Source organism: Neoarius graeffei, chromosome 23 (assembly GCF_027579695.1).
Source record: "Neoarius graeffei isolate fNeoGra1 chromosome 23, fNeoGra1.pri, whole genome shotgun sequence".
Classification (NCBI taxonomy): domain Eukaryota; kingdom Metazoa; phylum Chordata; class Actinopteri; order Siluriformes; family Ariidae; genus Neoarius; species Neoarius graeffei.
Window position 1 is genome coordinate 39995439 of NC_083591.1, and position 16907 is coordinate 40012345.

At 42.6% G+C, this 16907-nt stretch overlaps 1 protein-coding gene across 1 annotated transcript in view; it reads left to right on the plus strand.

The window, feature by feature from the left end:
- LOC132871296 (semaphorin-4E-like) overlaps nt 1-16907 on the plus strand; it is a 65731-nt gene that overhangs the window by 44908 nt on the left and 3916 nt on the right. Inside the window, exons 8-12 of the mRNA XM_060905412.1 lie at nt 2777-2949; nt 4081-4234; nt 4953-5175; nt 5749-5864; nt 12544-12713. Coding sequence (XP_060761395.1) covers nt 2777-2949; nt 4081-4234; nt 4953-5175; nt 5749-5864; nt 12544-12713 — 836 coding nt within the window. The remainder of the gene's footprint in view (nt 1-2776; nt 2950-4080; nt 4235-4952; nt 5176-5748; nt 5865-12543; nt 12714-16907) is intronic.

Sequence of the window (16907 nt, forward strand, 5' to 3'; positions counted from 1 at the left end):
CTTTTAATTATTGGTACTGCACCCTCTTTCAATACGGGCTTATAGCCAACGCTCCTCAACAGATCAGAGGTCTCGTACAAGTCTTCAGTTAAATGTGCAGAGCAGAGGAGAGACCACTTCGTAGACGTCCAATGTGCCCATGAACTTCTCACAAAACGCGTCCAAATCTTTGCAGTTTGAACATTCTTGGGCCATGAATGCAACATAAATCCACCTTCTGTTGTGTTACTGCACTGGCCAGCAATACATCTATGTGGCATGGCGATAAATTAGCTCAAAATGGAGGATTGGAGTGGCAGTCAGCTCTGTGTTTTAGTGGCGATGAGACTGATAGACTTCCTGCTGTGATGTTACGGACGTCAAGGTCATTCACTCAGACTTATGAGTAGCACGCTGTGTGAGCACAATCGCTATCAGGCACGTTAAAATGTAAATAACTTTTCTAGAATTTCACCAAAACTCATTGAATTTTCAGCATTGTAAGAGAACTCCCTAAAGTATTATTCAGCAAAACCCCAGAATGATAGCACAAATCTAGAATTTTTAACAGAATTTTAGTTCTTAAAATTTAACGTAATTATGCACGTCACGCGTAACATTTACACCCGTGAAAAATCACTTTGAATGCTGTTTTGAAAGTTTTGATAAAATATTCTCTATAATAAAAAAATTGCTTAAATATTATAAACACACAGTCTTTTAATGTATCAAAAAATAATTTTGATAAAGCAAGGAAATTCGGAAGAAAATTTGTTTTTTCTTTTGCTTGTTGTGCGCGTCACGCTACCAAAATCTAACTAACCCCTTCATGAACAATTCCAACTTTCATGGACTTGTAGCGCGAATAAACCTTTCAAAAAATATATAATACTTCTCACCCAGTAAATTAGAATCCTGGTGATTTATATCCTCGTAGCTTCAGTAGATCTAGAGATTTAGTCGATTTAGTAAATTCCAAACGCTGTGAAACACGCCAGCCATCTATGGTGAGAAGTGCTGCTGTAGTTGAGAAACTCTCATTTCTCCCGCTTCCAACTAACTACGTGACCCATACCAAAATAACAATGTCACGCTCATCACTTAAGGATGATTTATGCCAAGTTTCACGGAAAAATACAGCAAAATAAACTTGCTAGAAGCATTTTTCAAAATCCCAAACATTATGAAACATCTCTTGTAGGGTTTCAGGTTACAAATTTCGAGAATAGAGAAATTGCAGCGCAAAAGTTTGCCACTAAACTCGCAAAAATACTCCATCCTAGCGAGTTTCACAATCGAACTAGGCTACGTGACAGTCCGTGACCACCCAGGAATGTTCTAGAAGGTACGCTTCTAGGCACGTGCGATCGAGAAAGACGCCACGTGAAGGTAATAAAGGTAGTATTTCCACTGTCTTATGACGTTTTTGCTTGTTTTAGCGGGATAAACAGTGCATTATGGGTAATCATTAAAATGCTGATTTCAAGGTTAAAATGGGTAAAAACAACTAATTTATATAGATATTGTAAAAATTGTGCCTAATAGTTATTTCAATACATAAAATCAAAACCTGAATTTTTTTATTTTTTTCCCTATGTTACACCATTGTCCATCACATTGGCATGCTACTCATCACTGCTACCTATATAAATCACTTTAATGGTAAAAATTACTATATTAGATTTATTGTTAACGCTTAACACTATTCCTGTGCCATTCTTGAGGTCTCAAGGCATTTATAAATGAAAGTGAGGCCATGGCTCTGCATATATGCTTTAAGATAGCCATGCATAAACGAATGCCCTCAAACATCAATGAATTGAAGCAATGTTATCAACAATAGGGGGGAAAAACAATTCTCCAAAACAACGTGAGAGACTGATAAATTCCTGCAGAAAACATGTACTTTAAATTACTACTGCTAAAGGCAATAGTACGTTACAAAATGTTGTACAGGAACAGTTGTACGTGTCACAAAATTATATGGTGTACTTTATTTTTCTGACCTGGTTTCTGAACGTTGGTTTACATTTTGAAAAAAAAAAAAAAAGGCAACATATTGAAATCTGTTGTGTATTTTTGTTGTCACTTGAGGTTATTTGTTTGTTTATAGTGATTAATGAGGACCTCACAATTGTTATTTCGACCTTGATCAGTAAAAACATAGACTTGAAGGAGGGTGTACTCACTTTTGCCCATAATGGTGCATGAGTTAACAGACACCCACAATTTGCTTTTTGATAGCCATACACGTCACAAATTGAGTCATTTATGTTTTGAACTCAATCTCCCGATGATTGAATGAACATTTTACACTTCGCTCTACATAAAAGCACCATGTATGTTCATTTCAACCAACCAGACCACTTCCAACTTGTCTTCACTGAACAAAGATGATATCTTAGCAAGTGAAAATATCTTGAATACGTGAAAATGTATCTAATATTTCGATTTTGAAATCATTATAAATCAAATATTATAAGATTCAGCCTGCTTTTGATACTTTCATGCATCAGTGAAATATATTTTTATTATTCTATTGGCAGATACTTTTGATTCTTTTGAGAAATAAATGCTTAAAATTCAAAATATTATCTGCCCATAGAAGAATACTTTTCCAATAAATATTTGGTTATGTTTATAATGTGTAATACATTTTACAATGTGCATAATACATTATAAAGTGTATAATGAAATAAATATGAATAAACAAATATAACTATACACTTGATAAGATGTCCTTTTTTTTGCAGCATTGCAGCAATTATTCTCATTCCCTCTGATCTCTCCTTTCTAGGGGGATAGAGGAGGAAAGTGGATATTGCAGAAGAAGTGGACTTCATTTCTAAAGGCTCATCTGGATTGTCCTGTCCCTCAAAGCAAACTGCCTTTAATTATACAGGATGTGTTCCTCTTCTGCCCAGGCAATTGGACAACCTGTGTGTTCTATGGAGTCTTCACTCCTCAGACGTGAGTATGGTTCAGTTCATATATGCCAAAAGAGTAGGTTTGAATAACTGTAATGAAGACCCTGCAAAAAAAAAATCACCATTATAAGACAATTATTGATATTATATGTAATCATGATTGTGGTTTTATACCAGTCTGACAATGCACATAGCAATCAAACCCTAAAATGGAGGACTTAAACATTACCACTTGTATTAGATCAGCCTAAGGTCGAGGAATGCCCAAGGTGATTAGGACACATGGATAAGCTAATAAGCTTTTAAAATTCGCTGGTATTTCTAGTGATTTATGGTTTGCCATTAACTACAGAACTGCACAGTGTATTCCTAATTTGCAATGTGTTCTCTTTTAAATTGCAGCAGTCTTTTATTTCTGATTCATAAACTGCATTTGATTTGTTGAATGTAATAGTAGATATGTAATAACCTATATGTGTACTACATACCCATTATGTTCCCATACAACAAAAGGCATCAGACACATTCACACACTCATTCACATCTATGGGCAATTTAGTGCAGCCACTCCATGTACTGGCATGGTTTTGGGAGCTGGGAGGAAACTGGAGGAAACAGAAGAGGAAAGGAAATCTCTACACAAACTATAACCCGAGCACAGGATCAAACCACAGACCCTGGTGCTTGAGACAGCCATGCTGCACCACCTTGTTGTCTTTAGTTTAAACTGGTGTATGCAATATAAATACTGATCCTCATAATATGCAGTATGTGAGACTTATTATTTGGTTTACAACACAATCAAATGAAATTCTGTCAGTCAAATTCAATCATGGATACAATTGCCTTAGATACTGCTTTATTTTTGTGTATTTTCCCTGCAGATTTGTACTATAATCTGAAATGCATTCACTTTTGGAGGTTACATGATGCAATGAGGTGAAGACAAAAGTATTTAAGGGATTCGAAACCTGCCTTAATTTCAAATTAGACTGCGATGTAAATCTAGAAATTGCTTAAATATTTTTATCTACCAAGATGTCATAGCCAGTAAAAACCTAAATAACTTGTGTAGAAAATCATAACTCTAGCAGAAACCCAACACTTAATTAAAAGTAGTTTTACTAAGCTCCATCCTAACATGTTCATTTCATTGCTGTGATTTAACTGATAGGAGCACATCACAGTTCTCTGCAGTGTGTGCCTATGGGATACAAGACATCAGGGAAGTGTTCTCTGAAGGCAAATTCAAAATGCTGTACAATAACCATCCTGTTACAAAATGGGTGACGTACACCGGAGAAGTTCCTGACCCCCGTCCTGGAGCTGTAAGTTCAGCACTTATCAACTAATTCTGCAACAATCATTTTAACATATTAGCTGTGGTGAAGGAGAAAGGATTTTAAAGGAGCCCGTTCCCCTTTCCCAGAATCTTATTTGTTGTTTTTGTTTTGAATGCATGTGACCCATTTAAATAACCATATGAAAATGGAATGGATCGCAAAAAGAATAAAAAATATAGATACTTTGATAAAATATCTTCAATTTCATGTTCAAATTTAAGATCTATGGCCTAAGATGTTGCCGAATTGTTGCAGATTGTTTTAGGAAAATCATTAGCATGGAAAATGGCTACTTGCTACTCGGTGCAGAGGATTCTGGGAAGGGTGAGCCAGTCTCTTTAATTAGGTCAGGATATAATAAAGAGAATTATACCACAGCTGAATGCTTGCTTTTGATTCATCAGAAAGTGTTGATTAATTTTCTATAACAATGTGGCTTGGACAGTAGTTCCAGTTGCAAGGGTTAAATTAATGCTCATGTTAACATTTCCTTAGAAATAACTTGTACATGGGCTTGCATGGACTATGTCATTGGAATATTTTATGTCCAAAAGTAATCTAATACAACTTGCATTTGTACAGCCTTTCTTCACACAAAGTGTGACATATAAAAGTCTAGATATGCCAAAGTAACAAGCTGGATAATGTTAGCTGTTGCGCTCTCTCTCTCTCTCTCTCTCTCTCTCTCTCTCTGTGTATGTAGTGTATTAACAATGACGCAAGGCAGAAAGGGTTTTCCACGTCCTTGGACTTGCCTGATAAAACCCTTCAGTTTGTCAAAGACAAGCCTCTGATGGATCAGGCAGTGACGCCGTCCTCTCAACAACCCCTACTGGTGAAGGAAGGAGCTGCTTTTACATGTATAGTAGTGGCCAGCACTACTGCCCTGGATGGGAGCAGCCATCAGGTCATGTTTATTGGCACAGGTATTCATTTAGTGTACAGTGTCACGGTGCAGGCACTTCCAGACCTATACGCAGAAGGAGTGTAGAGCAAACAGTGAACAAGCCAAAATGTGAGGTGTGAATCAGGGTCAAAGAACTAGCAATAGTCGGGCGAACAGCAAACAGAGCAAATGAGGACAGGCAAGAGAGTAAACGAGAGAGGAGAAGCTAAAGTCGAGAAAACGTGCATCAGTCAGAAATAAGAAAAAACTCGGTATGTACTTGGAAAGGCGGAGCAATACTTCGCAGTGAAGTGGTGTGAGAGTGGGGTATAAATAGGCAGAGGGACTAATAGGGTGATGAGTGACCACTGCGGTTAATAGTTGGGAGACAGAGGGCACTGTGAGTTCTGGGAAGTGTAGTTCATAGAGTCCATGTTTGTAGTTTGGTTGAAATCAGCAGGTTTACTGACATACGGTTTACATCATTTATAAAAATAGATCTATTTTATGGGTTACAATAGTCTAAGCAAAACACATTTAAATACATCCAGGACAGCGAATTGTAGTGCTTGCTCACATAAGCATTCACAAATCAAACGTGTGTTTGTAACAGCAAGTGGTTCAGTGCTGAAAGCAGTCGACTATAATGGAGAGATGGTGATCATAGAGGAGATGCAGCTCTTTAATCATTCTGAGCCAGTGAAGATACTGCGCCTCTCCACCACCACGGTAAGCCTCAGAATATTTACATTTGATTTTCTCCTCCCTGAAGCTACACCAAAAGTTTATAGGTGGTATAAGCTGGTTTTGAAACTGGGTGCAGTTCCAGGAACTGATCCCTGGTCAACCTGAAAATGGTGGCTGAGATTTGTTTCAGGACTAGACATTGGTTAAAGTGGTTTAGTTTCATGCTACGTCCTGTTCGTTCTGGCAGGGATGGGGATATTGTGTAATATAGTACTCGAGTGCCTTCCAGTTGTATTGAAAAAAAAAATATTGAAAGAGGCTCATTTTTTTTTGCATACAAGTGAGCAACTTTAACTCACCTTGCCTCAATTTTGTAAAACATCAATAACTAGCTACATTTATTGTGAATTTTCACTGAAAATTTTGAAAAATGCTAAAAAGTGGGCAAGGGGCTGAGGAGTGGTTGAGGAGGGATGTGGGGTGGGGAAACAGCATAAACTCTTGTGAATGAGTTTTGATCAGCATACATTTGAAAATGAATGCAATTTCTTCCATTCTAGGATGGGGTCTGGGGGAGATGGGCTGCCCACCTCTGATTAGTGCATTAATATTCTTTTTTTTAAATATACATTTCATGATGTAGATAAGTCCAAAATGGGTGACCCTGTCATCATCGACTGTGCAAGGCTCATGATGATTTAAACCAGTTGATCATGTTTTGAACTATTTTCAACCCACAAAATATCAATTACAGCTCAAAAAACTCATTTCAAGTTTGCAGTAACTTAGACTTGAGCTGCTTTTGAGTTGAATATAAAACTAAAGCCTCTGTAACACGACTGTGACAAACCAGACACTCGCAGATTAAGAATGAACTCAAGGTTTTAATGAACACAGTGAGAAAAGACAATGTACAAAAGCCAGGCCAGGTCAATACAGAGAAATCCAAAACAGTAACGAGGGCTAAACAAATAGTGGTCAGGAAACAGGCAATAGTCCAACAACCAGAAATCAGAAAAAACACAGGCAATCTAAACACAAGGGCTAGGCAAATCGTAATTGGAAAACAGGCGAGGATCGAGAAACCTGGAAGCAAGAGAAATGAGCAAACAAACAAGGGCTAGGCGAAATGGGAAAAAACGGAAGGCAAAAAGGGTCATACATGAGAATACAATCAGAATAGTAATGCTCAGTAGGCTCACGAAATGTGGAGGCAATACTGTGCGAGGAACAAAACAGGGGTATACGGAAACAAAAAGGTTGGCTGACAGAGTGCACATGGTAGTGACTGGTGTGTGAGGTGGATTGTGGGAAGGGGAGTCCTGAGTGTTCGGTGAGCGGGAGTGTGACGGCACCCCCCCCCCGGAGTCCAAGGAGGCCGAGGGACAAGGCAACCACGACCACCACCCACGCTGCTGCGAACATTCCTGAGCGAGCCATCAGAACTGCCGCAGTGCTAGACAGAGGGTCATCGCCATGGGCGACCTCTGGGATCACTGCTGCACAGACCGCCAGGAGGGCTGGACCCACGGCGCCTGGGACAGCCCCTAGGCCGAGGCACTGGCTTCTCTGGATGATGCTGATGAACTCCTCCACCAACCCTGGATCCAGGATATCTTGTGCGGGAACCCAGCTACGCGCCTCGGGCCCATAGCCCTCCCAGTACACAAGGTACTGCAGAGTCCCTCCTCTCCTTCTGGAGTCCAGCAACTGGCAGACAGCATACACCAGGGTACCTTCTATGTACACCAGAGGTGGGGGCGCGACATCGGGTGTGGCCTCATCCAACAGACCTGAGACAACAGGTTTCAAGAGAGATACATGGAATGAGTTAGAAACACGGTAATGCACAGGCAGATCTAATTTGTTAATTTGCTGGAGAATTTTAAACAGGCCAGTGTATTTGGGTCATAATTTTCTACCTCCCTCAGGAAACCTGAAGTCCCGGGTCAAAAGCCACACTTCGTCCCCAGGGAGGTAGGTAGGTGTGTCACCTCTATAATGATCTGCCAGCCTCTTGTGTCAATGGAGAACGTTCTCGATCTGCTGGTGGGTCTGTTCCCAGACCTGCTCATTCCATTGCATCCAACTGTCAATGGCTGGGTTGTCAGAGCGCATGGCAAACCATGGCATTACGGGGGGTTGGTAGCCCAGCATACGTTGAAAGGGTGTGAGGCCTGTAGCAGAGCTAATTAACGAGTTTTGGGCCATTTCGGCCCAGGGCAAGTAGTTGGACCAGTCGGCTTGGTTTTCGTGACCGTACATTCTCAAAAACTTTCCCAGATCTTGGTTTACCCTTTCACATTGACTGGGGATGGTAACCGGAAGTGAGACTGACGTTAACTCCCAGTCTCTCAAAGAAAGCTGATCATACATGTGAGGTGAATTGAGGCCCTCAGACACTATCTTCTGGAATGCCAAATATATGGAACACAGTTAAAAAGGGTTTCAGCTGTCTGAAAGCCGGCAGGTAGGCTAACAAAGGGAATAAATCTAACTCCTCGTGAGAACGTATCAACAATGGTCAGAATGACCGTGTAGTTCTGTGAGGGGGGCAAGTCAGTAACAAAGTCTACCGCTAAATGTGACCATGGACGAGAAGGGATAGGCAAGGGCATGAGTTTACCGGCAGGAAGAGTTTTGGGTGTTTTGCATTTTGAACAGGTAGTGCATGAGGAGACAAACCTATGGATATCTGATAGCATATTTTCCCACCAATATCTGCCAGAAAATAACTGGTGCGTACGTGTCTCCTCCGGATGACCAGAAGTCAAAGAGGAGTGGACCCACGTAATTAACTTATCCCTGCATTGAGTGGGTACATATCTCCTTCTTACGGGGCAAGATTCAGGGGAAGACGTGATGGATAGCTCTTGGTCAATCTCTTCATCTATTTCCCCATCTAATGGGGGCAACCACAACTGATGGGGGTAGTACATTAACTACCTCAGGGGATGACTCGGGACCGGGATATACACGAGACAGGGCATCTGCTTTAGTATTACAGGAACCGGGACGATAAGAAATGGAAAAATTAAATAGGGAAAGGAATAGAGACCACCGAGCCTGACGGGGATTAAGTCATTTAGCTGACCGTAAATATTCAAGGTTTTTAAATGATCTGTTCACACGAGGAAGGGATGTTTCAGAATGGGGGAAGAGGTGAAGGCTACCTTGAGGGATTCAAACGCCTCCTGCACCCAGGGATTCCATGAGAGTGTTTTGGCATTTCCTTTCAATTAGGTAGTAAGAGGAGCTGCTAGACTATTGAAATTGTGAACGAAGCGACAGTAGAAGTTAACAAACCCAAGAAAATCACTGGAGTTCTTTAATGGAAGTAGGGATGGGCCAATTAGTTATGGCTTCTACTTTATCGTCCATAACACCCTCCAGACTGATGACGTAGCCGAGGAAAGTAGAAGGGCAATGAAATTCTCACTTCTCCCCTTTAACATACAGCTGGTTCTCTAGCAGACACAGAGAACGGATATGACAAATATGAGTTTCAAGATTAGGGGAGTAAATCAAAATATCGTCGATGTAGGCAATAACATATTTGCTAAGCATATCCCTGAGGACATCATTTATAAACGCTTGAAATACGGACAGGGCATTACGCAACCCGAACGGTATTACTAAATACTCATAGTGCCCCCTAGTGGTAAGAAATGCAGTTTTCCATTCATCACCTTTTATATGGACTAAATTGTACACTTCTTAAGTTGAGTTTTGTAAATATAAACGCTCCACGAAGTTGTTCTAGCACTACGGGGACTAAAGGCAGCGGATAAGAAAAGGGTTTCGTGATCTGATTTAACCCACGATAGTCATTGCAGGGCCTAAGTTCCCCCTCTTTCTTGTTAACAAAAAAAAGAACCCTGCAGCTGCGGGAGAAGGATGGATGAAACCCTGTTCTAAAGCCTCCTGAATATACTCCTCCATAGCTCTCTCTCCTTCACCTGAGAGAATGGATAAACCCTAGACTTAGGTGGAATAGCATTATCTATTAATTCAATAGAACAGTCATATTCTCTGTGAGGGGGAAGTTTGGTAGCACTTTTCTTGCTAAATACTTCTAAAAAGTCACTGTATTCGGGGGGGGGCAGAAACTATGACATTGGCATTGGGGCTTTCTATAGTCGTTGACGATACCAAAACTGTGGGAAGTGCTAGATAATGGTCATAGCCGTAACTGGACCATGAAAGTATTTCTTTATTGGACCAAGATATGACAGGGTTATGTTTCCTAAGCCAGGGCAAACCTAAAATAGAATACTCACAAGAATTCAATACAAAAAAAGCAAATCTCTTCAGAATGTAACGCACTGACAGCAATATTAATGGGCTTCATGACCCGGTTAACAAGCCCTTCTCCCACGGGATCCCCATCAACAGCAGTCAGTCAATCTCAGCAGCTCCTCCAGTGGCTCCACAGGAATCTGGAGTTGCTCCACCAGCTTGGCGTGGATAAAGTCTCCTTCAGCTCCAGAATCAATTAATACTGAGAACACAAAGACAGACTGAGGGCAGTTAACTGTCGTCACGGGTAAGAGGAAGGACTTGGAGACCAACCCCTTAGGCGGTGCACTCACCACATTAGCGTGTGAAGCAAGCTCCACATGCTTTCCTGGGGTCAGTGCCGAAGTACTGCGTCAGCGGATTCCACAGGTCACGTAGAATGTGACCAGCAGTTCCGCAACAGAGACACAGCCCATCATGGAGACGTTGTTGCTTCTCCTCCACAGACAAATGGAATGAGTCACACTGCATGGGTTCTAGGATTTCTGGTTCCTCACGAGTCCAGGTCAGAGCTGGATACGGGTGGTGAGGAGTCAGTGCAGCAGCTGGAACCGTAAGGGATTTACGAAAACCTCTCCTGTGCTTCAATTGGTCTAGGCGAATGGCTAATGAAAGAAGCTTCTTTAATGAAAGACCGTCGTCCTTATAAGCCATTTCCGCTAGTATGTCAGAGTTCAATCCGTTGCAAAATGTCACAAGTAAAGCCGGCTCATTCCAACCACTCCCAGCCGCAAGAGTGTAAAATTCCAAAACATAGTCAGAAACTGAGCAATTACCTTGATGTAAATGGGTGAGTAATTCCCCTTGAGAGTGGCCCTCATTGGCGTGATCAGAAACTGCTTTAAATTCTTTAACAAAATTGTCGTAAGTGTCAGACTGGACTACGGGCCAAACTGCGGATGCCCAATCTAAGGCCTTGCCCGTAAGGAGAGAAATCATAAAAGAAATAAAAGCCTCGTCAGAGCTCGGAGGGGAATTCACAAAAAATATCAAACATTGTAACAAAAACCCTTTACACTGATTAGGTGAGCCATCAAATTTATCCAGTTTACTGACAAATGAACTGACATCAGCCGGGAAGGGAGCAGCTAGGTTAGTAACCATAGGCAAGCCGGAGGAGCTGAGTCGTTGGAGTTGGGTGGTGATTTCTCTCATGCTTTCAACAATCTGCATCGACTGTTTTTGCTGCTCACCTTGCTGCTGCATAAGAGTCTGGATGGACTGAGTTACGGAGTCAAAACGCTGGTGATGTCCCAGCATCTGTCCTTGGCTGCTAAGCGCCACCTTTAGCTCCGTGTAATCCGCCATATGCATGATGGCACAGAATTCTGTAACGTGGCTGTGACAAACCAGACGCTCACGGATTAAGAATGAACTCAAGGTTTTAATGAACACAGTAAGAAAAGACAATGTACAAAAGCCAGGCCAGGTCAATACAGAGAAATCCAAAACAGGAACGAGGGCTAGACAAATCGTGGTCAGGAAACGGGCAATAGTCCAACAACCGGGAATCAGAAAAACACAGGCAATCTAAAAACAAGGGCTAGGCAAATCGTAATCGGAAAACAGGTGAGGCTCGAGAAACCAGGAAGCAAGAGAAACGAGCAAACAAACACAAGGGCTAGGCAAAATGAGAAAAAAACGGAAGGCAAAAAGGGTCATACACAAGAATACAATCAGAATAGTAACGCTCAGTAGACTCACGAAATGTGGAGGCAATACTATGCGAGGAACAAAACAAACAAAGGGGTATAAATACAAATGGAAACAAAAAAGGTACAGGTGATGTTAATTAGAACTCGGAGGAGCCACTCCTAGGAAGTGGCTCTGGGTTGGCTGACGGAGTGCACGTGGTAGTGACTGGTGTGTGAGGGGGATTGTGGGAAGTGGAGTCCTGAGTGTTCAGTGAGCCTGGGAGCATGACAGCCAGTTACAGACTGCCATGCCCTGTGAATCTATCAGTGTAAGAATCTGATAGGCAAGGCCTTTTTTTCTCACTTTCAAAAAAAAAAATTACACTTTTACACTGATGAAGTGATTTAGTAATAGGAATAAATATTCATAGAAACTTATTTAGTTTGGGAGAATATTTTATAAAATGCATTTCTTGAATAGATTTCTCTTATCCTTTTGTTAGTTTTCCAAAGCAATATAGAAATACAGTTTTCCTCCCATTTTAACAATTTTGTAATGCACTTTAGGGAACATGCACACCTTAACTTTAGATTTTGTGCCATCATTAATCACACTAGAATAGCATAACATTGTTATATCATTACTTAATCATGATTAAGTAATTATATGATTATCCCAATACTCATCCAATTCATTTGTTATGATTAATTTAATTGTATCTACTTGAACTTGAGATTCAGTTTCAGTTTGACCCACATTTCAATAACTGGTGCACATATTTTATCAGGGTCAGCTGTATGCAGGCTCTGAGGTGGCAGTGGTGCAGATGCCGCTGAGTGCATGTGGCCATTACATCTCCTGTATGGACTGTGTGCTGGCCAGAGACCCGTACTGTGGCTGGGACTTCTCCTCCGACAGCTGCATTGCTATAAATAACACTCATCCAGACACACACAGGTACTGAACATACGCTACTCGTATTTCTTAATGTCATGTTGGAAGGAATAAAACATGATGTAAACTGCCGTTATAGGAAAACAGGAACAGGAACAATGGGGTGGTGTGATGCGGCCTGAAGTTAATCCTACAACAGGATGTCCCCAATAGTCTTATTCCTCTTAGACCACAGTGATTTGCCAATGATTTCAATTTTTTATTTATTAAAGAATAACATCATAGTTTTATCCACTTATACAGTAGTTACATTTAATGTCATGTACTAGCTATCCACTAAACAAGTTAGTTCTTGTCATATTACAGAGGTTATAGACAGCCAGTGCTTGTGTATTTAAAAAGAATGTCACAGTGCAGACACTAATGGATGTATGCGCAGAAGAGGAACGTAGCGCAAACAGTGAACAAGCCAAAACATGAGATGAGAATCAGAGTCGTAGAACAAGCAAGGGTTGGGCGATCGGCAAAAAGAGTAAAATGGGCGAAGACAATAGAGTAAAGTAAACGTGAAGGAGAGAGGCAAAGGTCAGAAGAACGAGAGTCAGTCAGAAACAATAAGGCTTGGTATGAACTGGGGATAGCAGAACGATACTTCGCAATGAAGTGGTGTGAGAGTGGGGTTTAAATAGGCAGAGGGATTAATTGGAGTGATGAGTGACAGCTGCAGTTAATAGTCAGGACTGGAGACAGAGGGCGCTGTAAATTCTGGGAAAAGTAGTTCATAGTGTCCATGTTTGTAGTTTGGATGATTTCAGCAGGTTTACTGACAGAACACCCCCCCCGGAGGAGCTCCTATCAGGAGCTATAGACTTTCTAGGCCACCCCCTACCTCTGGGTGCAGGTTTGTCTGGATGTGTGGCATGGAATTCTTGCTTGAGGAGCTGAGCTAGGATGTCTTTGTCAGGAACCCAGCTCTGTTCTTTGGGTTCGTAACCCTCCCAATCTACCAGGTATTCAATCTGCCCTCTTCTTCGTCTAGAGTTGATGATCTTGTTGACTTGGTAGATGGGTTCGCCTTCAAGGTCAAGAGCTGGGTGTTCCTGGCTTGGTGCATTTTCAGCGAGGGGGCCCAGAATGGCAGGTTTCACATAGGATACATGAAATGTGGGTGACAGTCTGCTGTAAGGAGGGAGTTCTAGCCAGTACGAAACTTCATTAATGCGGTAAATAACTTTAAAAAGCCTGACGCATCATGGTTGGAGCTTGCTGCAGGAGTTGGGTTCTCGGAGGTTTTTAGTGGCTATCCATACTCTATCCCCTGGGTTGTATGTTGATGTATCTGCTCTGTGTTTATCTGCATACTTTTTGTACTTGGCATTGATCGTTTCAATATGTTGGTATACCTACTCCCAAACTGTCTGGCTGCATGAGAACCACTCCTCTATGGCTTTAACTTGGCTGGGCATGTCCCAAGGGAACTGGGGCAGTTAGTAGCCAAGCATACACTGAAACGGTGTTAGTTGGGTTGCAGAGTGCTTGAGGGAATTTTGTGCACACTCGGCCCATGGAAGGAAGCATGCCCAGTCCCCCTGGTTGTGCATACAGAAGATTCTCAAGAAGCAGCTGATTTCCTGATTGGCTCTTTCAACTTGGCCATTGGACTGAGGGTGGTATCCGGATGTGAGGCTCACTGAAACCCCTAATCTCTCCATGAAGTTCCTCCAGAAACGTGAAATGAACTGTGCACCCCGGTCACTGACAATGTCCTTAGGGAGACCATAGTAACGGAATACCTGCTGAAATAACAGTTCTGCCGTTTGGGATGCTGTGGGAATGCCAGGTAACAGAATGAGTCTGAGGACTTTGGAGAAGCAGTTGATAGTCATCATGATGGTTGTGTTGCCTAGTGGGGGGGGAGGTTGGTGAAGAAATCGATGGCTATGTGGGACCAGGGTCTCTGAGGAACAGGGAGGGGACAAAGTTTGCCGGCAGGAGCTGTTCTGGGAACTAGCTTGGGCACAGACGGAGCGTGAGGTGATGAACTGGTTAATTTCTGTGAACATGTTCTCCCACCAGTACTTGTTCCTAATCATCTGATGGGTGCGTTGGCTGCCAGGGTGTCCAGTAGCGGGTGATGCATGAGCCCACATAATTAGTTTGCCTCCAAGATGCTTAGGCACATATAGAAGGGAAATTGTTGGGAAGCATTTGGGGTTGGGAGTCTCTGATTTCCTTATCTATGTCCCAGGTAATGGATTAAAGAAAGCACTGAGACGGGAGTATGGGATGAGTAATGGGATCTTGGTAAGTGGGGGCAAAGATTCGCGATAGAGCATCAGCCTTGATATTCTTAGAGCCAGGACGAAATGAGATGGTGAAATTAAATCTTGTAAAGAAAAGAGCCCAGTTGGCCTAGCGAGGATTTAGCCGCTTGACTTTCCTGAGATATTCGAGGTTCTTGTGGTCAGTGAGGATTACAAATGGGTGAGTAGCTCACTGAAGCCAGTGTCGCCACTCTTCTAGGGCCAGTTTTATGGTGAGTAGTTCCCAGTTTCTTACATCGTAATTTCTTTCAGCAGATGAGAGCTTCTTAGAAAAGAATGCTACTGGATGGAGTTTCTGTTTCTCCCCAAAACGTTGTGATAATACTGCCCCTATTCCCATGTCAGATGCATCGACCTCCAGAGTGAAAGGTTTGGAAGGATCCGGATGCTGCAATATGGGAACAGAGGTGAAGGCTTGCTTGCTTGAGACGACCAAACGCTTATTCCGCCGTGGGGTTCCATTGAAGGCGTTTAAGTCCCTTTTTGAGTAGCGCGGTCAGAGGGACAGTGATCGAGCTAAAACCCTGAATAAAAACATCAGTAGAAGTTTGCAAAACCTAGGTAACATTGAAGCTCCTTAATGGATGTGGGCATGGGCCAAGACATGACTGCAGACCTTAGATGGGTCCATACTGACTCCTTTGGAGCTGATGACGTATCCCAGGAAGGCAATACAATGCTAATGGAACTCTCATTTCTCAGCTTTGACATAGAGGTGATTCTGGAGCAGGCGTTTGAGGACCATCCTAACATGCTTTATGTGGCATTCTTCATCAGGAGAATCAAGATGTCGTCAATATAGGCGATGGTATATCTGCCTAGCATGTCCCAGAACACGTCGTTGATGAGACACTGGAACATGCTAGGCACTGAAGAAAGGCCATACGGCATTACTGGGTACTCAAAATAGCCGGCGGTAGTGCTGAATGCCATTTTCCACTCATCACCTCTTTTAATCCGGATGAGATTGTACACGCTGCACAAGTCGAGCTTAGAAAAGATCTTGGCCAATCTGAGTTGTTCCAAGGCTGCTGGAACAAGAGGAAGTGGATAAAAGGTACTTGACTGACACTTGGTTCAATCCCCTGTAGTCAATACATGGGCATAGAATGGGACAGCAGTTGAGCTGATGTTCAGAGCTTCCACAGTAAAAGCAGAGCCCCTCCCTTCTCCTCCTAGCACGTTCGGAGCGAGTTAACTGGGTGCGTGAGACATCCATGGCGGAACTGTTCTCCGGAATCAGAGCCAGCTTTACAGTCTCCTGCAGGGAGGGTTGATGAGTCAGGAGATTGCCCAGATGAATCACGAGGTCAATGAGAGAATCCAGTGCTAATTGGCAGGTGAGTTTACTCACTATCTCGGTGTGCAGCCCTTGGCGAAAGACAGCCTTCAGAGCAGGATCATTCCATCCACTAGCGGCCGCTAGTGTTCTGAATTCCAGAGCATACTCTGCCACGCTTCTGGAACCCTGTGACATGGTGAGCAAGCTTTCATCTACTTCGATGCCCTCGGGTTCATGGTCGAAAACCCTTTTGATTTGAGCGAGAAACTGCTCATAAGACTTCATTGGTCCGCCGCCTTTGTTCCAAACAGCACTGGTCCATCAAATGACTTTACCTGTGAGAAAGAAAAGGAATTTAGTGATCTTATGCTCATCAGACATGTTAGGCATGGCAGCGAAGTACATGGAGCATTGGAGAAGGAAACCTTTACAAGCGAGTGGGTCTCCGGCGATTTTTTTCTCTGGAGCAGGGAGTTGTTGTGCTGGGGTCAGAGATGGCTTGGAGTGCGTTAGGAGGGCCTGCGACATCACAGCTCCTAGTTGAGACTTCCTTGTGTTGAGGTCGGCTAGCATCTGCTGATGTTCTCCTAATAAGTGTCCTTGAGCATTGAGAGCAGTCTGCTTCGCCTCTTCCACTACATCCATGGTGGC